Here is a 27,946-nt window from a genome sequence, read left to right as displayed (position 1 = left end):
AGTTATTAAAAAAAAAGTAGAGGGCGATTAAAATTAGTCGCCATTTTGAAATAACGTTTACGATAGGAAACGTGTTTGTGAGTTTTATATATAAACGTGCAGTCCAATGTGTTTATTATTCATTCTCATAGAGATATTTTTAAGTAAGTCGTTCACATTAAATTGTCCCACAAGCCGTATAACCTATTGTAATCGCGTGTTATGTATAGAACAAGTATAATTACTATAAAATTTATAACATCGATCACTCGGTGAGACCCACGTGTACAATATAATGAAATAAAGCGGAAGTTAAATGGCACGCACGAAACTCTTAAAGTTTCTCGAAAATACATTCTCCTACTTGACAGGAATATGTATTTTTTATGTTTATAGCAGTTACGAGACTTAACTGACCCTGACTTTCCCAATAAAAGTACTTCTAATATAAGAACTATCGAGATGAATGAACGGAGAACAATTACATCTCGCCTTAAGGCAGGAAAATAAAAAACCCGAAAGAATAAAAAACAATTTCTAGTTATTAGCCCTATTTCCCCATTGAGTTTACAAAGTAAAGAATGTAATCTACGCCCAATAATTACGTTTGAGTCGATAGACGTAACGTATTGTATCCTTATACGAGGATGCTTTACGTTTTCGGGTTTCTACTGGATATAATATTAAATATATTTACTAATTATGGGATCTAGGAGGAAAATTTACTGGGTTATGTTTAAAAGGGGGGTTTGTATGGGTGTAACAAGGTGGGGAATATGTTTGCCCGTTTTATTTACATCCGTATCCTTTAACTTAGAAATCCGTTTATACCGGTTATTTTTTGGAATTTTTAATAAGTTATACGCTTGACTAATTTTTAAGACTGTTATTCTTTATTTATATTACTTTAATGATACTTCCAAGAGCGATATTATTAAATTCGGTTTTAGGCAATTCTTTAAAGAAAGCATTATGTTATATGTATATACATGCGGAATGATCCATATTCAATTAATCAAGACAACCGAAAAATATATCTGAGAATCTGTAGCAATGTATTATAAGGTTGTAAAATGTTTATTGAATATTGAGAACCTCAAGTACAAGTTTTATTTTATAATTTTATAAATAGAAATTGCATAAAACTTTTTAAATGGTTAATTGACTTTTAGGCCACACTATAACTGTATTACTTTAAGATATTTATTCATATAAAATTTACTTTTTTAGGATGAAATTTATTATTAAGAAGAAAATAAGATTGATTTAAAAGCGGTAGATCCACACTAAAATAGAATTTAGAAGTTATACAAGAAGGAATAATATATAGAAGACAACAGTAAAATCTATAAGCGGTAAGTGTTTAATGTCACTTATTTTAAACAATATTTTGAATAGTTTTTAATGAATCGTGTTAATAAAATGAAATTCGAGAGAATTATTAAAGTAAACAAGCCGTAAACTAAGTCTTAAAACACTAATTTGTCCAAATTTCCCTTTTGGAACAATGATGTTTACAATTGAAACAGGATCTTAGGCTTGTGAGGAGGTAAATCCATAGAAAACACGAACCAAAATAGATTTTCAAGAGAAGTAATTCGAAAGAAAAAGAAAACAAAATCGTTCTCAATGAAAAAATTTTTATCAGTCAAATCTTCAGACATTAATTTATTAAAATTTCCCTCTGACGGTGGGCGGTTTACTATAAAAGCTATAGTTAAATTCGACCGTTGAACTTTCTTTTTATCATCTTCCCATTAAAAATTATTCTTTAAAATTATATAGGCTAACAACAGTTATAAGTAACAACCGCCATTACGGAATTTTTATTTATCTTAAGTCAATTAATATTAATATCAATTATATTCATTAATTTTTACTTGGCGTTTACTGACACTGCTTTTTTCGGATACGGATTTTTATATACTGACCTAAATTCGGCTCCCATTGCCATCCTTTTAATGACGTCACGCAATATGGAAGAATTCATTTCCGGTTGCTCGCATTCTATTTGCCGGAACTAACGAGTAAGCCTTAGTCAAGTGACGTCACTCCTCGCGGAAATAATGTTACATCACAGAGCAATAACCATTAGGTCATCAGCAGTCATCCTAAGGTGGTTTAATATTTTGGTAGAAATTTATAAATTTAATTAGAGAAGGAAGGCAACCCGTGGTGATGTGACCCGTGGGAAAATATTCATCGCGCGTTTGCTTTGCTTTGGTATTTATACCAATTTCTAGTGTATTTGTGATCTCGACAACGTACCCCAAGGTAAAATACAGGCTTACGTCAGTGATGAGGTTTAAAACTACAAAAAAAAAAAAAAAATCCACATTTTATCGGGATGCAGCATCGTATCCAAAAAACTTGAGGGAATTTCCATGGAGAATAATTGATTTGTTCTTCAGTTAATGCCATTTTTAATGCGATATATCGAGAAATTTTCCATAATATCCATTTTATTTGCACATGATTTGTCGTTTCTGCATGGTAAAGTGCATTATAAGACCGTTGAATCGTAAAAGTTGGAATGTCAAGGTTGAGTCAACACGACTGACTAATCTACCAGCAGATGCCATAGAAATAATAGGAACATCCACATAATTAAACCTTTCAGGAAGACTTCCACCGTTTCAAATTTTATTTATTTATTTTCTTGTAGATCATTTACTTTTTTTTTTCTAATTCGATAATAAAATTCCTCATTGACTCGAATTTCTGAGTAGGAACATCCCGAAGCTCAGGAAAATTGAATAATACCAGGAAATTGACGTAGTGTCTGTAAATCACTTTCCTTTTAAATAACGGAGCCATGTTGAGTCCGTAGAATAAATGCTATTGAAGAGGGATAAATTCTTAATTATAGTCTTTTACTATTATTTTAAATTGTGTAATAAAGAGTAAGTGTGTCAAACATCCGTCCAGTGTTGGACAGTGGTTGGCACACTTATCCGTTATTGCATAATTATTTTTATCTCCCTGTCTGTCATGGCGTGAGACTTTGGTCGCATAAATTGGTAACTAAAAACGATACGCTAATGCTGTTATGTTTACAGGATAAGGCCTTTCTAGGCCCTCATTGAGGTTCGAAATCTCTTGCATCTTCCGAAACTCCGTGGATCTTGGAATCGAATTGTTCCGGCGGCATCTTTATTTTTGAGAAATCTTGCGAACAGATTAACGGACGGGCAAATTGGATATAAAATTTGAATTCTCTAGCTGTTAGTGTTCTAGAATTCTAGTTCTGAAGCTTTGAAAATTTCAAATTTAGCGATATTTTTCTGAAAATCATCAGAATGGCATGCGGACAGACTAAATGAATACGAGATCCAAATTTCAAATATGTAATAAAAAATAACATTATTTTTTTAACAAAATACGATTAAAATACTCGAATGTGGGCTATCTTAATCATTATTTAAAGAAAATTTGTATTATTATGCGTACAAAAAAGAATTATAATGGAGCCTCAGTATCCTTAACCCGAATATTTCGATGTACTGTACTTGGAAGTCGTACGTATGAATTCTCTTTCCTTATAGCATCTCACGATTGACTGATTTCAAATATTTGTGCGGTCCTACACACAAAAACAATTATTCGAGTTACTCGTCCTAATGACTTCGGCCATTTTGAATTCGAAATTTTCTGTTAAATTCCGTATTTTTCAATTGAAAAGATAAAGGTACACGCCGAAGTCGAGGATGCTTGAATGCACTTTCGTTTATTAAATAATAGAAGGATCCTCCTCTTTCTTTTTTTTCTATCGTATTTAGAATTCAAATTTGGGTCGGGTGAATGCAAACATCAAGGATGATGAATGCGTCTTTTGAGGTAAATGTCGCGAACTTGTCTATTCATAAAATGGTCGATCTTTCGACTTTTTCCCAATTGAGGACGGACTATTTCGGTATTCCTCTTTATTGTGTATAACTAATTGAAATCAATTTGATTCACATGCTATTGTTTTTTTAGGACTTTTTACCGAGTCAGTAGAACAAATATAATGAGAATGTCCTTCTTAAATTTCAGGACAAAGCTCATAAATATCTACGACTTTTTTTGAATGTAATGAAGATGTCGATGGTTTCGAGTAAAACATCAGCGATATCATAAATATTAAAAAAACCGATTTCATTGTGCTATTTTAGACTAGCGGAATAGTCGGAGATACTGTACATTCTCGCTAATCCGAACTAACTGTTGTACGGAGTTGATCGGATTAGTGAGGTTTTTATACTCTCTTCGTCCTACGGACACCAAGGCCTTTTTGATCAAAACAGGGACATACCACCCCGAAAAATTTGGGATTATTCGATCCCCGGTTCCTGAGTGACAGGCTTACGACTTAACTGTCTCCGCCTATTCCTCGTATTAAATAATTATAATCTGCAACGACTTTGGTTTTTGGGTAGAATAACGGAAAAATGAATAAAATTGGTTCGAATTAGTGAGTGCAGTTTAATGGGAATGTTCGCTTTAAATTTCAGAATACAAAGTTCATAATTTAAAAAACGATGATGTCTATAGTTTTGTAGAAAAATCATCGAAATCGTAACTAAATTATTAAAAGAAATTGATTTCATGGCCCCACTCGTTAAGAAGTAAGCGTAATGAGATTTTCAAAAAATCGAGATCCTAAAATTAAAAAAAAAACACGATGTCGATGGTTTTGAGTAAAAAATCATCGATATCTAAAGTTGTTTTTTTTTAAATTGATTTTGTAGCGCCACTTTAAACTAGCGGAGAAGTGCAAAAACAAAACGTTAAAAGCGGGTACAAAAGGGAGTGGTGATCGATCGGTTTTACAATTAAGGAAAATTAAAATACTTTTCGTTAAGAGAAAGTTTCCAAGCGTGTCTTTTAAAAAAATGGTTTATTTTAAACCGTTCAAAAGCATTAGCTTAATGTTTTACGATGGAAATTCCAGGAAAAATCCGAAACCAATGCCCTATAAATGGATAAGTGGCTACTAAATAATCTTGCGGATAATCATTTTATTTTCTTTTTACTTTCTTATTTTCAAAATGTTTAGTAAATAAATTGAATTTTGAAAGTACAGAAGATATTCCATATAATGAGGAAAGTTTGTTACGCACTTTTCCCAACTTTTAGGTGCTTGAACTTTGTTGTTTCGCAAAGAAAATTGTGATACGCCAAAGATAATTTTGAGTTAAAATCAAAAATTTAATCAAAGATTATCATTTATAGCATTAAAAACGACCGTGAATAAGAAAAGATGGCGAAAACTTGAGGGGGCGGTCGAAGATGACTGATGATGATGATGATTAATCATTAAATTATGAAATGTTATTAGGTTATTTCGAATAAAACTTATATTTATAATTAAATTAAATGATATGTTTTTAATAATTTACGCAATTATCACGGTGATGCGATCAGCATCCGCTATTAAAAATGATGGATGCCCACCGCTTTACCAGGATAATTGATACTTTTTTTGATGGATTTTAACGGTTTAAATTCGTTAAAAGTTAAAAATATAACGGCAAATTGCAACTAGATAATTTCCTTCTGTTATTTAATAATTCGTAGGTATATTGTTTTAACTATTTGATTTTTATCTTGACAATTCGTCACTCCCTTGAATGCGACACGCGCCGTCGTGTCTAATATCAAAATGGCGGATACATTACTAAAATCTGAATCAATAAATTATTCCTTTTTTAAAAATAATACATATTTATTTAAATGAGTTTATTATATTAGAAATTTTATGGTTTATCAATTTTATGCAAATTTCCTGTGCAGCAGCAGCAGCAACCTCACCGCCATTTTTAAATGTAACAGCTTATTGCTTATTCTCAAAGCGGATATTAACTATAATCTCTCATAATACATTCTAACTTTTTATTAAAAATGCAACTTTTTCTTAACAGATATTGGAATAATCATAAACTATACTCCAACGTTACGCGACGCCACGCTTCCGTTTTCAATATGGCGGATGGGCTCTTTATTTAAACTGAAAAATGGCTAGATCACGTAGAAAATTGTCTAAAATTAACGAAAGTTCTAACGTTTAGCGAGATATATTTAATTCTTTTATTAATAACGAGTATAAATTTTCTTCTCACGTTCTAAATTTGGTATCCAAAGTTAGCGGTCGTTAAAGAAACTGTTCCATTTTGTACAGAGGTTATTGTATCCGCCATAATTGAATATAGATAAATTTTTTGGGGTGTACATCATTAAAATTTGCTCCGAGCCATACGATTTAATTTAAAAAAAAGACATTAAAAATATCTTTCCCCTTTATTTATTCTTAGTTTTGCTTGCTTTATTCTTTAAAATAAACCTCGCTCGTTACATAAATATCATTAGCAAACTATTATACTCGAGTGCCATCGATATTAGCGAAGAGGCTCGTATGCAAAATTTAAACACGGCGCCCAAATTAAAGTGCCCGTCTTATCTAAGGCACGAAGATCTCCGGATATTACTGTAAATTATACATTATATAGCACTCGGCGAACGTTAGTATACGATTATCTGTCGGTAACGCTGTACAGTGCTACTCTTTGTTTGGAGGAATTTTTTTGTGTGTTAAAGAAGGCGAATCGTGTCGCTATCGATCGACCTTTCAGATATGTAAATCTTACTGTTTGTGTTTACGTCTGTTCGAAATACAGCAATTGTCTCTTTCCTCTACGCTTGCTGTATTTTTTTAAAATGCTGTTTACTGGGCATTATCGACATCGTCACGCTCGTCTTTTGATGTTAAGAATTTCAAATTGCCTTTATATCGCTTACAAAAAAAGGGTTGAATTTATATCATACCATCTTTCAAAAGAATCTGCGAGAATATGAAAGTCGCGGGTTCGGTACCTTCACGTCTTTTTGTAATGTTTCCCGTTCATTATTGTAATCTCGCGTCCTAGGTCGGTGCTCGATTATTCCGTCGAAACCTCTGAACAGCGGCCATGTTCTGAGGAATTTTTTTATTTTGGTCGTTGTTTAGAAGTTTGTTTATTATTAATTGTTCTTAAGATTGCATTAATATAAATTACTTTCTCCTCGTGTGAAGTATCGTTTCCTCGTAGACAAATATTCTGGTCTATTCACTTTTTAAACCACGTGCTATTAGCGAGCAAAACGTTCTTTCCGGGCGCTCCATTAAAGTAACGCCACCTAGCGTTAAAAACAATCATTAACAGCTTTGTTAAATCACTTGTAACTGTTATAGGCTATCGATGTTATCTATTAATCTATCAATGTAATAGGAATCCACGAGATGGTGAAGAATAGCAGTAACAATCGGGGTGTTCGGGGCATGAAAAAATAATGTTAAATTTCACGTAATGGGCCGTGTCTCATTTACATTGTAAGATTTTGGAGGTTCTTCGATTGTAGAAAGAGTTTTTTTTGGGGGGTTCGTAGTTAAAATAACCAATGCAAGTAGGTAAATGTGAGTTTTAAGCAGCGCTTAAGAACAAATCGAGTTATAAATCTTGACACTTTCCGACTAAGCTTCACTGGGTCATACTACGAAGATTAGTCGAAATGGTACACTTACGTGAAAGGTACACCTCATTTTATATCCATTCAAGACCCAACGAGAAATGTTTCTTGCACATTTGAAGTATAAAAATTTGTGTCACTGTCAATAATAGGTGAAAAGTAAATTGGACCTTTCTGACAGTCTCTCACCCGCCCCTGGCATACTCGACCCAACTGCACCTTACATTTTTAAAATATTAACTATTTCTTAACAATGCGAATGGTTATTATTATTATTTATAGCATAATACAATGTTATATGATTGTTTTTACAATATTTGACAGTTACATAAAGGGTTAAACACAAAATACTTGTTTGTGATGTCCCAAAAATAGATATAAATTTTAAACTTTGAGCAATAGTTCATAACATAAATTGACGAAAATTGTTTTAATATGAAATAGAACTGCCATTTTGTATAATAAGTTTAAAATGCGATTAGGCATTGATTTAATTAAATTGTGTAAGATTTGTGGATCCATTTGAAACCAGCGCCCAATGATTTCTTGTTTTTAAGCTCTGAAACTGTCGTAAAATGCTTGTTATTAGCATAAATTTTCTGAACAAGAATGCCCCCACAAGTCCTCAATCGGATTTATGTCCGGGTTTCTTGCCGGCCACTTAGTTGTCGAGTGTGAACGATGAATACTGGGGTCCTCCAATTTCTTTTCCAATAGGTTTTAAATACCTATTGGAAACCATTAAAGCCAAAGCAGCCCCACAGCATAACAGAATCGCCACCCTTTCGCCTCCTAAAAAACTGCACTCTTCTTTCCTAATATCGTGCCAGTAATTAGGCTGTCCAAATTAAATTTCTTTTTTATCACTGAAAAGAACTGAGGAGCCATTGGTCATTCCACAGCGTGTGATCTTTAGCCCACTGTATTCTTGCCAATTTGTGTTGTTTTGTTAGCGGTGTTTTTTTTTATCACGGCAGCAATTTTCATGTGTGGAACTGCTGGAAATCTTCGACGAACAGTGTATTTTGATATTTTAAATTCAAAATACACTGACAAACTAATTTATCTGTTGTAATGTAAGAAACACAATTCGATTATCATCCCTTTGAAGTGTGATTTTGGGTCTTCCCGATCGATGTTCCCAAAATTTTATAAATTTCAGTAGAAGATCTGTTCATTAAAACAGTAATTTCCTTGACACGACGGCCTTCTGCTTTTAATTTCCATATTCATGCAATTTCTTCCATACGAAACTCTTTCGTGTGGCACTTTGGAAAGTTTTGATTTAATATTCAAATTATTACTTGACGTTATTTATTATTATTATTATCGTAATTTTAAGTTTCTTATGCATGAAATTTTACAATTCTGTTTTATAATCTATACTTTTGGGACAGCCAAAAATATATCTTTGTTGTTAAATCATTTACATTTCTCGTAAATTCCTAACAATTCTGAAAAGTAGTAAAATGTCGATTATCTAAACTTTGGGATGCTCTGTATTTATATTTGTTATATATACTTTAGCAGGGGGAAAGTATGCCGATCGGTCAAAAAATGACCTCCTAAGATCTTTACATTTTTGGACTCGGGGGGTCCTCGAAACGTCGAGAAATGCAAAAACATTCGGGTGTTTTTTTTGCCTATATATATGGTTTATTCATTTAAGGCAATGCTCACATGGGTGATCTGCCGAGGGGAAGGTCTTTTATGGGAAACTGGCTCTATTTAGGCGTTATTAACGTGAAGAAAACCCGGGAAACTCCACGTAGTTGGCGAGACGTAAACCCACGACCAGTGTTTGGTGGTTTTATCCACTCGACCGCTGGTGGGGGTTTCTGTATATATGGGGCCCATCAGTGGCCAAGCTGTTTCGTTCCCTGAACACTGGGAATTCGGTCGTGGGTTCGAGCCTGGCCAGGACGGGCTGGCCACGTGAAGTTTTGCGGGTTTTCTCCACGTCTGTAACGCCTGAATAGTGGCCAGTTACCCTTAAAAAGACCTCCCGAAAGGCACCCCCTAGGCAGATCGTCCAAGTGTTTCGTTGCCATAACTTAACTAAACGAACAAACAAACTGTATGTATGGATGTTAGTGTGTAGAAGGGGAGCACGATTTGTTCACCCGGTTTGAAGCTGGATAACTCCCGTGCTTTTTGTCGAAAATTTCTAAAATTTTGCAAGATTTGTGTAGTAGGGAGATTGATGCTGTTAAATTTTAGTTGGTAAAGGTCGAGGGGGTGAGAAGATAAAGGGAATCGTGCGTCGTATCTCGAGTTGTGTCGGACTTAATGACGATTTTACTCGTTATTAGCATTTATAATTTTTTAAAATAAAACCCGTCCTATCCGCAAAATTAATCTTTTTGCCGTTTAAAATATAGTAACAGATGGCGCCGCCAAAATTTTAAACGTTGCCGGGAAAGTTAAGCACCTCGTTGCTGAATTTAAAGAAAAAAAAAAAAAGGGTAACGGCAGACAAAATTAAGCAAAAGTTTATTTTTCGTAAGTGTGCACGGTATGCATCAGCAACGTATAACAGAAGGTTGTCTACACTGGCACGCCATGCCGCTAGCTTTTGTTTCTGCCAATTGGTGCAGTCGAATTGTAAGTTATTGGTTCCGATTAAGGGTTTTCCCCCCTAAGCTGGTTAGAGAAACAAACTTTGCAACACAGTGCAAGGTTTAATAACTAAAATTTTGGACCTTTAGTGTTGAATTATATCCAATAGATGGAATTGCCACGTGGGAATACGCATTTTTATTACCTCTTGCACGTGAACTCGAGAAAACAAAGGAATGCTATAAGTGTCCGAGATTTGTGCCACGTGACACAATAATACAACCGCGCGATAAGCTGCGCTTAAAAACAAATCGAGAGCACTATACGAGTATGTTTGTACGAAGCTCAATTATCGGCGGAAATTCACGTTAGCACGAAAGCTAATGGTGGCATCCATTAAGTTTCTATCTCGAGATGAGTGAAGATTAAGAAACGAAATTTGGTACGGTAGCCTGTATATAAGGGGCACTGATACTATTAAATTTTGGTGGTTAAAGGTCGAGAGGATGATCGCGTGGAGTTGGACTTAATTTAGATTTTAATTATTAGCATTTACAGTTTATTGTAGAACTGGTCTCTATCCTCAAAATTAAGCGTTTTGCCATTTTATAATTAAAAATATAGAAAATTTTTATAACAAAATTTCATAACAGATGTCGCCACGCGCAGTTTTTACATTATTAATCGTTATTTTTAAAATGAAATTTCTTAACAGCCGGTAAAGTTACGCAACTCGTTGCTAGATTTTTCTAGAAACTAGAACCCGTAGATACAGACAAGTAAAATTTCAATTACCGTAAACGTATTTTAAATTGCTTTTTTGGTTCGTGCTAATTCCGACAACGATAAACAGATTCATTCAATGTGTATATAGTTCCCACTTACTGGTCTGCAATTTTAATTGCTCGTTATACATTACGTTACATTTTAATCCTTTGAAGCAGAATTGTAATTAATATATAGGCTATATATATATATATATATTTTTTTTTTGCAAAAGTGAGTCAAATATACTTTATACACTGTAGTTTTAAAACTTATATGCAGTAATTGTACGTTTTTTTTAATGAATAAGCCATTGGACAAATAAATCCCAATCTGTGTCAATGATACAAAAGCACATATCACGTAGATGAATGCATACCAGCAGTTGAATTGGTTGGGGAATTAGAAAATCTACTTTTAAAAGAATGCATAGTTTGTCTGTTGTTTGTGTGACTTGGCATGACATTTGATTGTCAATGTTCCTTTGCATTGTTTTCAGCATTTTTTCATGCATGTTGTGTGGTAAGTGGTTGCTCTTTTACTGTCGATCTTCTCTCCTCCATTTTTGAGGTGTGACAGGTATCCTTCTCGTTTGAAAAGGTTCCGATAAGTCCTAGTAGGACAGATTTCCTCGAGCTGATCGACTTCGTTTCTGAATTTGGGTTGAAGTTTTGTCAAATAACGAATTATTTTAGATTTCCTGCCCATTTTGATAGTTACCTTCTTGTCTGCAAAGTTCACTCCGTCCAGAAATTTCTTGTAAATCTACACAATGTTTGGGCACTTTTATTTTCTCTTTCTTTCCTTTATCAACCTTTGATGTCTTTTTGCATCCAAATCATATTATATAACAATGCATCAACTTTCCCTAATGAAAGTTTAACTTGTCTAATACACTATTTACTTGTTCCTGAACTTGTGGTGGACCTCATTGAAGGTGATTTAAGTTAAAGAATGCAATGCAAATGAAACCAACTGGCTTGAAAATTACAGTGCAAAAGGGATATAATGCTGTAATCTGAATAAATTCTGTTCTTTTCTCTCCAAAAGCAAAGAGAATCATGGATGAGTTTATCTGTAGTTCTTTTCAGGTTAGCAGGCAAGATGAGACAATGGTAAGACAGTCCGGTCCCCATATAAGTGTTACAAGCACACAGAAAACTCCACACGTAACCCTTTCTCACTCTCTTCATATACAATCTCGCAACATAATTAGCTAAGTTTGCTATATTTGGTCGTTTGTTTTGTATGAAAAAATCAGAGCAGATTGGTTTTTGTATTTGTCTCAACAGTATAATATCAAAAAGTGTGCAGGTAGTCTTTCCGTAAGGAAGTTGTAATGTTGGCTAGCAATTAAAAGAAACTATTATTCTTTAAACAATAAATTGGACAGACCAAATTTATTAACCGAATGCATCATGAGTAAATAATATACAATGATGTACAATGAGCAGACAACATAATGGAATAATGAATTTGTGGGTGAAGTTAAATTAACCAAGACCTGTACTTTGTTCCGACAATTCTGTCCTCATATTTTTTTAAAGGAAAAAAAAAGGAATGTTTGATATTTAGTCACTCAAGGAATCCATTTTTGTAACAATCTCTATAAATGAATGTTAAGAATCTGCAAGTGCTGGGTTGGAAACTAAAGACTGGGGCATGCTTTGATATGGGCACAAAACTCCTCGTCTACTATTTCTTTAAGGTTTACGTGGATTGATTTTTACATAAACTACTTTGGACAGTAAATAATCCTGAGAATCAGGCTGAGTCCAGCCGGTAATAAAAAAAATTTTTATAATCATATAATAATAATTATATATATATATATTTACTGTGTGTATATATATATATGAAATTGTCATCTACGTATATAAATTTTATAGATATTCCATGTACAAAATGGTCCTAATCAATCCCAACTTTGATCGGATTCGACTAATTCGTCCTCCTCTTCGTCGTCGTCTTCCTCCGAGAAGGTAAACTGTTCTTTTTTTAGATGCACTAGATGCTTTGACCTTCCGTTCTTCGCCAGATTGTTAGGGTCCAGTTCTTTCCTGTGTTCGTAAATTAATGGAAATATGTGCTCGATCGCCGCCTGTACGTTTGCCACATTGCGTGCTGTAAAAGAAAATAATTAATGGAATAATAGATTTAAAGCTTTCTTAATGAAATAATAAAACTTTTATCTTTTCCCTTTTATAATTGGCTATGGTCATATGATGATGATATATAAATACGTCATCATCATCATTTTTTGGTCAAAGTTTTGGTCTGCAATTTTAAAATTGCAGACCTATAGGTTCCCACTCGCATCTATCTGTTTGGCTATCCATCCCAAAAGTCAAGACCAGATAAGGAAAGCTTAAGAGCCAGAGGCCCTGATGAACTATATAAGACCTTCCAGTTTGAACTGGAAGTTCTTATATAGTTCACTGGAATTTCTGGCTCATGTTATTTCAATTCAAAAAAATTTTCTCCAGAACAGAATTAGATAATGACTGGCACAACTCTTGTTAATTAACGTGAAAAGTATGATTAGTAGTGTCTTGCCCCTGTATAAGTAGAGAGCATTGTGCATCGAGATCTAAAAAATTGCAGCCCAGCATTGTGATGATATCACAATAAATAGTTGCTTGTTAAAACTCGAAGTAGAATTTTTGTCACCTAGCTACAGCGAATCGATACACATTAAAGATCTAGCGCACACAAAAAATGTTTGACACAAAAACAGAATGGCATAAATATTTATTCACACAGTCATGCAACAACTTCAAAGATCGCATTAATTTTTGCAAATAGGAGACAAAAATTTGGTTATAAGGTTACAGTCTAAATTAGAGATGCCACGAATATTCGGCTACTTTTTTTAATATTCAGTATTTGGCCAAATGTTGCATACTATCCAGCCGAATACCAAATCATAAAAAAAAAAATGCACATATTACTCAAAAACGTATTTATTTTAATCACAAATTATTACATTTAATACTTAAAATCTATCAGTGGTAAGTTGTGATGAATGAAAACAATTTTTTCAGCATTTGTTGATAGCAAACGATAGCGCTTTTCCTCATGAACTATACCTGCTTCTGAAAATAGCCTCTCACTATATACACTACTGCCGGGAGACGATAGATAAATCTTAGCAAATTCTGTCAGGTTTGGATACTGTTTTGCGTTTGCTGACCACCATTTGTAAAGGTCTGCCGTCCGATGTAGACGAACAGTTTTCATATAAAGTGATACAAACAGTGATATTTTTTAGTAATAAGGACTATTAGTAACACAATTTGATGTAACAATGAACAAATAATGCATGTTGTGACACAATCTACTCGCAAATTAAAACAAATGCGCCCGCAGTGTCGCTACTGCAATGAGATAGGTTACGACCTGTCACCCGTGAAATGAATAGTGATTTTGCCGAATATTCGGTATTCGGCAAAATCACTATTCATGGCATCACTAGTCCAAATTACCAAATTTTTGTTTTTGCAATCATTTGACTGACTAATATTGCTCTAAAAAATTTTTCTTCACCTAAATACACAATAAAAGCAGTATATTTCATTATTAATTTGGGTCATTTTCCTTTTAAGCTTACTTTCTGAATATTATGAGAATTCTGGCTGCATGTAGCTTGCTTGCATCCAATAATGACTTTTACAACCAAGATGTGAAAAAGTGGATTATATCTAAAGACATTTTTCATATAGTTGCATCTATCTATTATAACTATACTTAAATGTGCAACTATGATGAATGATAACAGAAGCATAAAGTCCAGGACACTGAAGTTTGACTGTACAAAATTTCATTGGCTCTAATCCAATGCAAATTCAGAATAGAGATATACTTTGTTTCAGGAACCAGGAACTAAAACGTGTCTTTCAATAAAGTGGAAATCTGGTAACTGAATGAAACAGTCTAACATATGTTGGAAATTAGGTCTCTATGCATTTTGGGACATTACTAACTGGAGTAAGGATTTAAAGAAAGCAAATTCAAAATGCAGTGAAGTGTTAAATGGGGAAATCCGAAAACAGATTGTTGTTAGAGCATTCAGAATACAAAACTGTACTGGATGTACAATTTCTGAGGATTGCCTTGTGCAATAATAGGTTATGTGGCACCTGCTGACATCTTGATGGATGCTACAGCATTGTGTATAGGTATTCTCTGTCACATCAATAACTGAAAAATGGATGAGGAAAATGTTTTGCAATGTACATTGCACCACTACCTAGCCAATTTGGATTCTATCTGCATTATGCTAAGCAAAAACTGCAATAATGATGTTAAATACTTGATTTTTGGTGAGAATGTTTTTTGATAAGTCCCATCTTGGGTGAGATTACAGGTGCAGCTGTTAAACTGCACCTGCAAACGCCCCAAAATGGAACCTACAAAAGTGGAGACATGTAATTTGGTTACATAAATTGGTATTCTGAATATTGTATGGTTCAACTGATCAGAGTCATCCTACAGAAATACAAGACCGACTATCTGTTGTGTTATCAAAGATCTGTTCAAAAACCAGTGCCAACAATTGTTTGGGGCCATATGCCAGCTTGTAGCATCAGTCATTTTTGTACCTGTCATGGCACTATCAAAGTTAATAATTACATTGAAATTTTGCAAAAAGAATTTCTGCTATTCCAGTACCTATCATTTCTTTGGTACAATGATATGCCACCATGCAAAACTAAAGGGAGTTGTGGAAAAACAGAATTAGGATGCCATACCTGTCTACAGTTGGTCCTTGATCCAAACCAAGAATGCGTGGCAAATTTTGAAGCATAAACATCACTAGACAACATCCATGCATCAAGGAATAGTGAGAATGTTTCCTACTGGAAGAATGGCAGAAATTTGTGGCAGACAAAATGTGTCAATGAATACTTTGTAGATCTGGGGCCATATTCTGGTCACCATCTCTTGTTTCTCACAAGCTGGTTGCTGATTGGCTAATCATTTGGATTAACCAATCCGTGACCGACTTGTGAGAGACGAGAGACGGTGACCAGAATACGACCCCTGATGTCTTCGATCACTCATCAGAAAAAAGGGGATATGACAAAATTGCAAACAACAAGTAACTGGTCAGAATTTGTTTTACTCGGTTCTTGGATTTCCAATTTCTTTTGAGAATTGGCAATCTAATAAATATATACATATTTCATCCAAAGTTACTTATGATTTTCACTTGTCTATATTATTATGAAGTTCAGCTAGGTAAATTTCATTGGATGTAACTTGTAGACATAAAAATACCACTAAGTCAAGGAGAGTGAATAGTCAGAACAAAAATAGAACTTGTGAGGAGTCAGACTTTATATAGAACTTGCAAGGCATTTTTACAATGTTCAAAGAGATTTTAAATACATAAGTTATTACTTGAAATGTTATTAGATCCTTCCTTCCATATTTCCAAAAGTCATAATTAATCAAAAGAATTGAAAAATTATATTTTATTTACTAACTCAAATGTTTCTTGCCTTAGTGAGGAAAATAATTATAAATCAAAGTTTCTATTACTGTTTGGCATGCATACACTCCCAGAATTGTGCTGGGGGTGTACTAAATCCTTGATTTAACATACACCCCAGCACAATGTGAGAGAAATGTGATTTATTTTATTACTTTACATTGAACAAAGTTACTAAAAATTTACCAAAAATCAGTACTGGGAATACTATAAAAGAAACGAAGAAACCATACACTAAATTCCAGCAATATTTACTTCAAAATCATGGTTTTGACCTTAATAAGCCGCACCACAAAATTAACCATTTAATTGTGTACTCCAAATACCAAACATCTTGACTGCCATTCACTTTTTCAGTTTCACTGTTCGGTATTCTTTAAATAAACACGTGAATGTGATTTATCCTGACATATATCAAAGTTACTTTATTTTCTATGTTCATACAAGAGAAAATAGAATAATTTTCTAACAAAAACTGCTACTGAAAGTAACACTTTAATTTTTCAGAAAAAATGAAACAAGTAGTTTATATCTAACCATATTCAACTTCATGCTTTTCGTGTACATTGTTGAATTAAACTAACATTGAAAAATTGCATAAGCTTGCAGAATGATTTTTGTCACTTACATACATCACGTAGAAAAAATCTGAAAGCTTAACAAATGGATTTCACATATACTGATTACAACAACAAACTCCGTAGGTTTACAATTTGTTTGATACTTTTCATACCACAAGATTGAGCCATTTTTGGACAGGTTGTTGAACATACGTTGAAGTCCAGAAAATAGTGCCCAATAGACTATGTACTTTTTTTCAAACAGATGTAACATTAGTGTTACATCTGTTTGACTATTGCTGTCATCATCTATTGAGCTTCTTATCACTGGTCAATCGATGGGAATGGAGATCTCGGCTCCTCTAGGATAATGTTTGCCCTCATACAAGCTCAAAGTCCCATTTTAAGAAATTTGATCTGTCTTTTGTATTTTCCCAAATATAGCATCATCCAATTATCCCCCTTTTTTATTCCCTGATAGATTATTCAGTAAAGTGAGCACTAGAATAATCTATCAGGGAATAAAAAAAGGGAAGATAATTGGATGATGTTATATTTGGGAAAATACAAAACTGGCCAAATTTCTTAAAATGTGACTTTAGGGCATGTTCAGGATCACAGGGATTGATTGATCGGTGGTAAGAAGCTCGTAACAGATGATGCCAGCTGTAGCATGACAGATATGCATGATTTTCTGTCAATGAATTCTGGGCTTTGGTATTTATGGTACAGATTCACTGGATGACAACTAGTGATATGCTTTCTTGGTGTTTCTATAGACTGTACATTTAACAACCTGTGAAACACTACATAATTTTTTGGTGAAAAGCAACAAACTTTAAGCCTTGGGAGTTTGTTACTGAAAGTCACTATGTGGAACTCTCCTAGGTGATATAATTACAATAAAATTTCATATTTGGCTAATAGATAAGTTTCTGTCAAGTTCTTGGTCAAGCAATTGAAATTAAATATAGATGATGACAAATAAGTTTTATACACTTGGTTAACTTAGATAAATTTTCTTCTTTGTCTCATCAACATTATCTACAGTACTTTTAATTTTAATAAAACACAACTGTTAGTATAATTCCATATCTTGTAATCATTATACTGTATTTTAAATAATTCAAGTATCTAAAAGTATTCCACTTTAGATCATACAAGACAAAACTGTTAGCAATAGCTCAATAAAAGTTAGTTGGCACACTTATGGTGACATGGGAAAACTATGAACAGCATTTCAAAAATAGTTCAAATTTTTGTTGCTGGAGTCTACAATGGCAACACTATTGCAACAGCATCAATGATTCTGTCTGATGTGCTTTCCTTCACCCTCGGTCACACATCCCACTGAAATTATTGCATTAGAAACAACCAAGTGTAACATATCAGCCCTACTCGTTTCTCGTTCCAATAAATCTGCAACTCCGTCCATATAAACCTTGCTTTTCGAACAGCTCCATAACCAGAAGTCACAAGATATGAGGTTGAACAAGTGAGCAGGCTACTGCATTGGAAAAGACTGACTGATTACCCTTTCATGCCAAATATGTTAGACAGTGTCTCTCACAATGACTGTGATATGGATTCTTATAAACATGATGTTATTCAAACCTCTCCTCTGTCATAGTTTAGGTACAACAAAAATTTTCAGTACATCTTTATAATGCTGCTGCAACAATAGTATTATAGACCTGTAGCAGCAAAAATTGTAACTATTTTAGAAACTCTGAGATAGATCGATAAAATTTTCTAGCATATTTATCTTGACACAGGAAAACTATGAACAAACAGTATTGTTTCCAGTGGTTTAAAGTGATACAGGGTGTTTATAATTAAAGTATATTTAATGTTTTATTGTGTTGGCAAGTTTATATTTCAAGCATATTTGAATAAATATATTAACTAATTCCCACATTTTTTTAGCAATGCCTGGTACATTTTAGATAGAGAATCACTGCTCTAAGTGACATGCATTTACAGCTTTTAAAGAATGGCACAAAACCTTAAAGCAAAGCTGACAAGATTGGACAAAAGACAAGTGCAAAATGTATTTTATCTTTTATAAAAAATAAAAATATTTTTCTCACCTGTTACTGTGATGCTTCCTGTAGAAAATATTTTTAAGGTAGCCTTTAAATCACTAATTCTATAAGTAACGCCTGGATGCAATTCTGGTTCATAACTAGAAATGACAACAACAAAAATATTTGTGAAAAACAAGATGATTTCTCATCATTTTTATTTTAATCAAGAGAGTTTGCATTTATGAAAAAAGGGAATGGGGATTATGAGAGACCACATTTGAGAGAATTTTAAATAGCTTCACCTGCTTTGATAGTTCTTGTATTGGAGATTCCATATAAACAACCAAATGCATCTGGAATCTCAAAATGATGATCAGGAAACATATAGTTTAGATAATGAGAAAAGACAGATGTAAATCCAAATTGGATGATGATGAAGATAGTGTAAATTTGTTATTAATATGCTATAAAATTATGTACAGAATCTATTGGAGGATCAGAAATGATTGGCTCTATATAATAGTAATAATAAAGGTATTTTAGATGGATAGTAATATGTTAACATTTATTAAGAACGTTGTAAACTATAACTGTTTGGGAAATGAAGTGTCTTGAAATTCTCCCATTTATATTAAATTTTAGCTAGTTATTACAATATAGAAGTAATTCTATAAAATTTAATAATTGTTGAAATGAAATCTATCAATAATATATAAATTAACTATACATATATAAATAAACATCCAATGATCGCCTAAATGATTGGGCTACAATTCGACTAATTCAAATAATTAATACAAAGTAATAAAGTAATTTACCACTAGAGATAGGCATTAGGTGCCATCTCTTAACCAAATTAATAATTATAATTTTAATAATTTGTTAATTAACTTAGAACCTTCTGGAACCTTAACAAATTATTATTATTAATTTAGTTAAGAGATGGCACCTAACACCTACCTCTAGTGGTAAATTACTTTGTATTAATTATTTGAATTAGCTGAATTGTAGCCAGATCATTTAGGTCAGCGCTGTCCAACTTATCATAGCCTGTGGGCCATATTTTCTTCACCAAACATTTCAGGGGCCAAGAAGGTTGATAAACCACATGACATTTGCATAGTGCTACGGTTCAGTAAGCACTAATTGGTCAGCAAGTCCGGTGTTGATGCTATAAAAAGACGACAGTTCGACACACCGGATATACGTCACTCTCGTCTAAGTTCGACTTGGGAATTTTTTTGTTCAATAATAAATGTGAATTCTTCTTCCTGGAAAAAATAAGACATTCCCTGAAAATAAGACCTAGCGCATTTTTCAGAGCAAAAATTAATATAAGACACTCTTATTTTCGGGGAAACACGGTAGTAAAATAATTGTAATATTAATAATAATAATTTAGTAACATAAATTTATTCATAGTAAAATGTACTCGCGGGCCGTAAAAATTATTTGGCGGGCCGCCAGTTGGACAGCGCCGATTTAGGTGATTGTTGGATGTTTATTTATATACTCATCAGGCTTTGTGATGTTATATTTATATACATATATATTTGAAACAAAATAAAAATAAAATACATAATTAACAGTCTGTTAATTTTAAAATGCTATTTATATGTAATTAAATTAAATAATCAAATATTTTTTGGAAAAAAATAACCTGTTATTTTAATTTAGATCATACACTTGTTTATTACAGTTTCAGAACTATGGTGAGACATAAGCAACAATACATATAGAGAACTTTTCTGTGAAATTAACTTTATATGTAAAATTAAGTATATATGAGAACTAACTAATTTGTAAATTTTTTAACATGTGCATTTGGAAAACCTACTTTATTACATAACAGAATTCTGTATTAACAGACACCCCCTTGCCCAAATTAAACTGTTAAATTGAGGTTTTACTGCAATTCAAAAGTTCTTTGTTCAATTAACACAATGTCTTTTGATTACAATAATGATATTAAATGAGTCATGTTTATTTAAATACTGAAATTATTGTACATTAACTGTTCAAATTTTTATTTATGTGCATTGATATATTTGTTTAAATGAAACATTGTTGTTCTATTATCTAGGATTTTCGGTGATATAAAGTTATCTTACATTAATGGTTTTTATTTCAATGTTCTCACTGATCACAGTAACTAATACTTCATACTGATTCAGACATTTTATCCCATCACTTGTCTCTGTGTGGATACAGATGTGGACATAAAAAAACTGATATTGCCTTACTTAAGCCTCAACTTTTGACAAGTTAAAATTAAACTGTCAAATCAAATAATAGATCATATGAACTGATTATGGAAACAACAGCTATTGTTAACTACAGCTTACATCAGTTTTTGTATCAACTAACCCTTAATTTTAGGCTATTAGCTGATCATTGCTAATTATTGTTTGCCATGTTAAGCCAATCCAAGCCTTATGGGATGTAGACTTGGATTGGGTGGCTAATATTAGAATCTAAATGGCTCAACTGCATACAATTTGTTTTGTCAATTTTTTCATTTGCCTGTATTCTTACAAAATTTCTTGGAAACTAAACCAAATATCATTTTAAATTGTTTCAGTGAAGAATAAACTAGAAGAGAAGTATTTGCTTTAAACTGAGTAATTTGTTATGATCATAATAAATTTTTAAAATTTATTAAATAACAATATTTACCTTGCAAATTTTCTATGTTTCTGGGAAAAATTAACAATGTGAATACCAAAAGGCATGATACAAGTTCCTAATACATTTACGACTCTAAAGTTGGTGAAACGCACTTGAAAACCTAATTTCTGTAACACTCGAGCATATTTTCTTGCTGCAACCTTCGACATCTCTTCACTAAAATAAAAATCATTATTATTTAATTCAAAATAAAAAATATGTACTTCTTTTCAACAAGAAAAATGATTATATTTAAATAATTAAGCATAAATTAATGCATTAAAAAATTACACTTGAAGCAACTATTTTTCTGAAAAAAACTATCATCTGGAATATCTTATGTAATGGTTTGGTTAATTGATTTTCTAATTTCCAGCATCATCACACAATGATTCTATGGCTAATCTCAGTTTACCCCAGGAAGTCTAACTAGCAGCGACACTACAAATCCCACTACTGCTTGGACTCACTTCACATGAGAAAAATTGTACTAGCCACAGTTATTGTGTGATGTTGCCACAGGTAAAGGGTGGAGAAAATATATTAATCTGAATTTTGTGAAAAATTATAGATAAACCTGATTCTTCTGGCAACGGGATAATGCTACATAGTTCATTACACAGCTTACATAGACAATGCTTCATTAAACAACCAAAATTATAAATATCACTAAGACCAAGATCTAGGTTTAGAGAGGATGAGGAATACAATTTATCATCCCAAATCATAAAATTTTGTATAACATTTTATATATGGTATGTAGGAACCATCTGTCTTAGAGCAAAACTATTTTGTTTTTAATCAAATTGGAGTGCATTTTGTAAGATTTGCCATCAACTGCAAAATCAAATGGACCATATGTTGATACTTAGGGATGTGAATAATGTCTCCCAAAGTACATTGATGATAATGCTGATAGTTGATAAACCATAACAACATTTCCATTGTTTGCTGGCAGTTTTAAATTTGTGTACACACACACACACACACAAAATGTATTATGTGATAATTCAATTAGACACACTTTCTGTTGAAAAATTATCATACAGAATTGTGTATTTTGCAAACGAATTTAACATCCAACTTGCTGGTTCCTCTTGAAAATATAGACATCTGTGAATAAAATTTGTTGGATGTTTTTATTAAAATTTTGCTATTGGATTTTAAAGATTCTTGATTGTTTGGAATTAAATTCTTTTTGGAACTCACCTTTATATTGTTACTGGTGAAATTGTATAATCAACTTCATGGTTTTACTGTCATTTCTAGAAAATTTAATAGTATCATATAAAAAAAACCTTCTAGACAAGTTACATAACTAAAATAATGCATTAGCTTTTGCTTTATTTGGAGTCAATGTAGTCACTCATCATTCAAAGACCATACTGTTTTAAAACTTGTAATTCATTATGCCAGTGGTGCCCAAATTTTTCAACTGGCTGACCAAATTGCTTACAAACCATACATAGACAGGTCATGGATATTTTGTATATACCATAATATTAACCCCTTAAGCCCATAACCCGAGATATCTCGGGCAAGTTACATAACGTTACATAAAATGAGGTCCTTAAGGCCATTTTTGAAATTTTTTTTTTTTTTGAATTTTTGGAATGTTTTTTAGGTCCCGAAATTTTTTCAAAATTTTTTTCCCGCGCAAAAAAATTTTATCGCGATTTTAATGAGCCTATGTGAAGGCTCGATTAAGGCTTAATTGTTTTTTAATGGGAGTTTTTTATCAAAATTATTTCATGGTTTTTAAGTTGTAGCGCACGGATTTTCATTCAGTAAAGTTATTTAAAGTTAGTTTCTGATGTCAAAAACGACCTCCGATGGTTTTTTAATTTTTTTAATTAATATATTTTTATAAATATATAATTAATTAATTAGGGGGGGTCGGAAATCGCAATAAAATTTTGAATTTTTTAAAAATATTTAAAAATTTCTGTGTCGCTTATAGTCACCCTACTTTAAACCCTTGTCCTCCCGAGACGTCTATGAGAATGTCCCGGGAAATCGGACTCCAGCTGTGTTCAAGGTCACCCAGCTGTGTAAACAATGACTCATCGGTGTTACATTTCACAGACAGGCGAAACAAAGGAAAATAAAATTTAAAGCTTTTTCTTCAAAATAAACGCATTTCTTTCGTTTTTTTTCTGTTTTAAGTATTTTTTACGTTTAATTGAAATCTATATAAAAAATGTCAATGTCCTTAAGGAGTTAAAAATGGGTCTATTTCTATCATTGATAAGTGACATATCAAATTATGTTTATGGACCAGATAAAGCTGTGTTTCAAGTCAGATTTGGCCTGGAAGCCATAGTTTGGGCACCATCACTTTATACCATAAAATTGAAGCTGTTTATCCACTCCTCAATAATAACAATTCACACATAATTCACTAAGATAGTTCACAACAGTTCACTAAATGATGGTGAATTAGCATTAAAAAAAAGAAATTATCAAAGACCAAAAATGAAACTCAGTCCCAATTTATTAGAAGAACTGATTCAAACTATTAAATGTTGCTATCTACGTGTTACGGCCTTCATCTAAATCAAACCGTTTAAAGTTATTCACTTCTTACTTTTCCTATTTATTTGTAATTTAAAAATTTTTTGCTAGGTGAAACTAATATATAACAATGCAGTAAGTTTCAAAACTAGAAAACAGGTATCAATCATAGCTATTTATTTAAAGATATCATCTTCAGAACTTGTCAAACGTCAAAAATATTACAGGAAAATTGTTTTACTAGGGCATCAAATTTGAGTATTTTCAGACTTTGAAGATGCCATTATCATAATGACAAATAACAAATAAAAGCATTGTTAATAAAGTGAAAGATGAAGTCAAAATCAAAAATTGAATTTAATAATTAATTGTTTAGTTCAACAAGATAATTTTATATATAGAAAATTAAACTGTTTGTAGAACTTCAATATTGGATAGGATATGGGCATGAGATCGTCCTAAGTTTGCCAACTCATAAACAGGGACAAGGAGTCAGCAGAAAAATATATGACTCCAGATTTGATATTTTTTAAAATCGACTCCCATAAAAAGATATGACTCCTCGATTCCCAACTCTGACTCGCCATCCCTGCTCATAGAGTTTATCTCAGAACAACTTTTGAATCTGTTTGAAGTGCTTTATCCAGGAATGTAATACAGAGAATAACGCACACTCACAGAGACACCTGCCTACAAAATTCCCATTTTGTTAAATGAAAAACAATTTATAAACCCACAGGAGTGAAATAATTTGCTAGAAAAGTTTAGCAGAAAAGAAAAAAAAAATTTCAATTAATGTAATCCAATTGTCATGTAGTGTTTTATCATGATAAATGTGTATATTATCATTTTATGTTATGTTAATAATTTGTGAAAGTGAGCTTTAATAATGTGACAATAAATGACATGGAAGAGATGGTTGAAAATGTGGAATTTTAGTGTGACATCAGTATCGATGGCCCTTAGACAAATTGAATGGCGAAAAGTTATAAAAAAATAGAGCACTTTCAATTTTAAGAAACGCATTGACAAAGAATAATTTCATTTGCATAATGTACTATTCACTGATGAGCACAGCATTTATTTATTTACTCAACACTTAAAATTATAGAAACTGGAGAAGAGAACAGTTCAGACTATCACATGCTGATCTTGACACCATTAAAATCACAATGTAGTGTGGAATTTGCTAAAAATATTGTAAACATTTATATAGCCAGAATTAATAAGAAGTAATCTCTAGTCCTAATAGAACAGTGCAAGAGCATACAATAAAATTGCCTTACTTTCATTTTTCAACATTATCCACATTTCTAAAATATTTTATTGCTGAAAATTATTATTATAATTGTATATTATAAAAATTACTTACAAGGAAGTGCATATTCACTTCAATAACTACAAACAACACCATTAACTGTTTTTTAATTAATTATTTTGCTTAATGAAATGGAAACTTTGTTAAACAAGAGAAGGAAAATCTATAAATCTATACTATTATAATAAAGAGGTAATGTTTGTAAGTTTGGATGGAGGAGTAATCTCTGAAACTACTCATCTGATTTCAAAAATTCTTCACCAATATTTAGAATGGAACTTCAGGGTGGACATAGGCTGTATATTATTCCGTTAAACATTCATATAAATTAAAAGATATATCTAGGGTTAAGGCTTTTATGTCCAACAGATGGCATTATGAGTACAACGACCTAAGTTTGCTTTTCTGTGAGGATGAACTAAAGCAGATCATCTTCTATCTTATCTATCTATATAAATAAAAATGTAATGTTTGTTTGTTCCTACCGATTTCTTTGAAATTTTGACACAATGCTGCATTCAAATACACACGTGTTTTTATATAACCAGGGTGGCCAAGCTCCTTGATAGTCCGAGCCATTTTTCAAAATTGAAATTTTTCGCGAGCCGCAATTAAATACGTATTAAAAAGGTATGCAAAAATTCCAGATTACAAATTATATCCGTAGCAAGAGTGATACAAATTGTTTCCTCCAGAGCACAATGTCAACTGTCCGTTGCAATGACAGTTTACAAATTCAAAGTCGGTCTGGAGTTGGTTGATAATGGACGATTACGCCACTGTTTATGTTCGTTCGCACAGTTTTCGATGAGTCGTATCATTCTTAACTTGGATGGAAATGAAATTTGTTACAACGTTGCACTTAGTCTTTCATATTTGTTGTTAGTAATTTAAAAGATATTTTGAAACACATACGAAACGATAATAATTTTTTAAAATATAACAACACAAAAATGAAAAGGGAACTCGGGTACATTTATCGAGAGCCACAAATAATCCTTCAAAGAGCCGCAGGTTGGCCACCCGTTATATAATATACATGTCGAAATTCCCCCCACTGGGAGGAGATAGATATAATTAAGGCTTACCATAAAGAACTCTGCTTTTATTTATACTATTTTAGATGTGGTTTTTTTGCGTTTTAATAGGGTATGTCAAGAGAATGTACACAAAAAAGGGATTTTTTGAAAAATTTCCCCTCACAGGGAAAGTGTTATACATTTATAATAGATAGATTTTGAGCCACAACAATGTGTGGCAGAGTCTGCTAGTATTGCATAAATGAGTATAGGATTTCTGTTATTTCATTGATATCATTTGATTATACACAAAGTTTATTGGTTTGGACAAAACTTCTCATAAATTTTTAAAGGTACAAGTATCAAACTTAAACATATATTAGTACAAGAACAATAAATCAATCCTTACCTTGTAGCACCTGTACAAGAAATTTTCCCTGATGACCAGATGGAAGCAGTAGTGTAAGGGTTTCTCAACTTCATTGATAACATCTGTAAATTAAAAAAGGAAAAACATTGTCATCCACTTTAAATTTTTGATATCCATAAATATATCTGCAGTTATACAAGAACTTAATAAGAATTATTGATAATTGATAAACATAAAATCACAACACTTACTTATATTGGGTTGACCCATAAGTCCTGGTGTTTTTTTAAGTGAAAATTTTGTGTGGAAAATAAAATGTTTTGGCAATGTATTTTATGTTATTTGATAGATAATTTTGTGCTCTACAAAATAGTTTTTATGCTGATATTCTATTTGTTCTTTTCAGGTCAATAAAATGGTGTCAAGTCGACAAAAAAAAACATTTTCAACACCTTCTGCTTTTTGCATTTAATTGAGATGCCAAAGCTACAGTAGCTGCTCAAGAAATTTTGAAGTGTATCGAGAAGAAGCAATTAAAATTTATATAATTAAATATTAATATACAATTTTAATTGATAAACAAAAATTATCTTGTAATCCAGTGGCATGCCATCCATGGAAGCTGTAGAAGCACTGCTTCCTTTGTATTTTCTAATATATAAATACATATTGTGCAATTATTTTCATATTTTAACATACTTTGAATTAATTAAAATTAATATTTTATTATAACCGCATTATGTATATTATTACAAATTTCTATACTACATGTGTAAAATAATGATAAGATTGCTATTGTATATTCAAATATAAATCCGTATATGCATATTCCCAATGGAAGCACCGTATTGTCAAATATAGGACAGCTTCCACAGTGAAAATATCTGAATTATGTAAAGCAGCCAAATTACATGCATTTGTGTATGCACTTTACAGAGCACCAACCTCAGATGATTTAGCTCATGGATACTACATCACTTACACCAAAATATCATATAAAGTTTCCAATGATTCTATCCAGGGCTGGCACAGCTTCCCTATCACGAAATGTCACCACACGCCACTGTGGTAATCATAATTGCTCCTTTTCAAGAAAAACGAACCTTCAAACTCAAATTTTAAATTCATTTTTACACATTTTACATAATGTTTCACAGATAAAAATCGCTTTATAACATATAACAGAAAA

General features: G+C 32.3%; 1 protein-coding gene and 1 long non-coding RNA gene across 3 annotated transcripts in view; one reads left to right on the top strand and one right to left on the bottom strand.

Annotated features, from left to right (window-relative positions):
* The first annotated feature begins 22 nt into the window (after positions 1–22).
* LOC111628514 lies at positions 23–27,288 on the top strand. The gene is made up of 3 exons (XR_002757186.1): positions 23–143; positions 1,210–1,334; positions 27,164–27,288. It is a non-coding gene; the product is annotated as an uncharacterized LOC111628514 (long non-coding RNA).
* The window catches only part of LOC111628511 (TATA box-binding protein-like protein 1), a 37,224-nt gene continuing 20,005 nt past the window's right edge, over positions 10,728–27,946 (bottom strand). The window contains exons 3-6 of one of the 2 annotated variants that reach the window (XM_023372314.1): positions 26,797–26,879; positions 21,546–21,713; positions 18,933–19,027; positions 10,728–12,912 (exon numbers count right to left, since the gene is read on the bottom strand). In XM_023372314.1, the coding sequence (XP_023228082.1) occupies positions 12,704–12,912; positions 18,933–19,027; positions 21,546–21,713; positions 26,797–26,879 (555 nt within the window). In that variant the 3' untranslated portion in view covers positions 10,728–12,703. The remainder of the gene's footprint in view (positions 12,913–18,932; positions 19,028–21,545; positions 21,714–26,796; positions 26,880–27,946) is intronic. The other variant, XM_023372313.1, reaches the window with a different exon arrangement.

This window comes from Centruroides sculpturatus, unplaced genomic scaffold (genome assembly GCF_000671375.1).
Source record: "Centruroides sculpturatus isolate CEXI.00-Female unplaced genomic scaffold, Cexi_2.0 scaffold615, whole genome shotgun sequence".
Lineage (NCBI taxonomy): Eukaryota > Metazoa > Arthropoda > Arachnida > Scorpiones > Buthidae > Centruroides > Centruroides sculpturatus.
The sequence above is the reverse complement of the archived record's forward strand: the minus strand, read 5'-3'. Positions and strand labels throughout refer to the sequence as shown.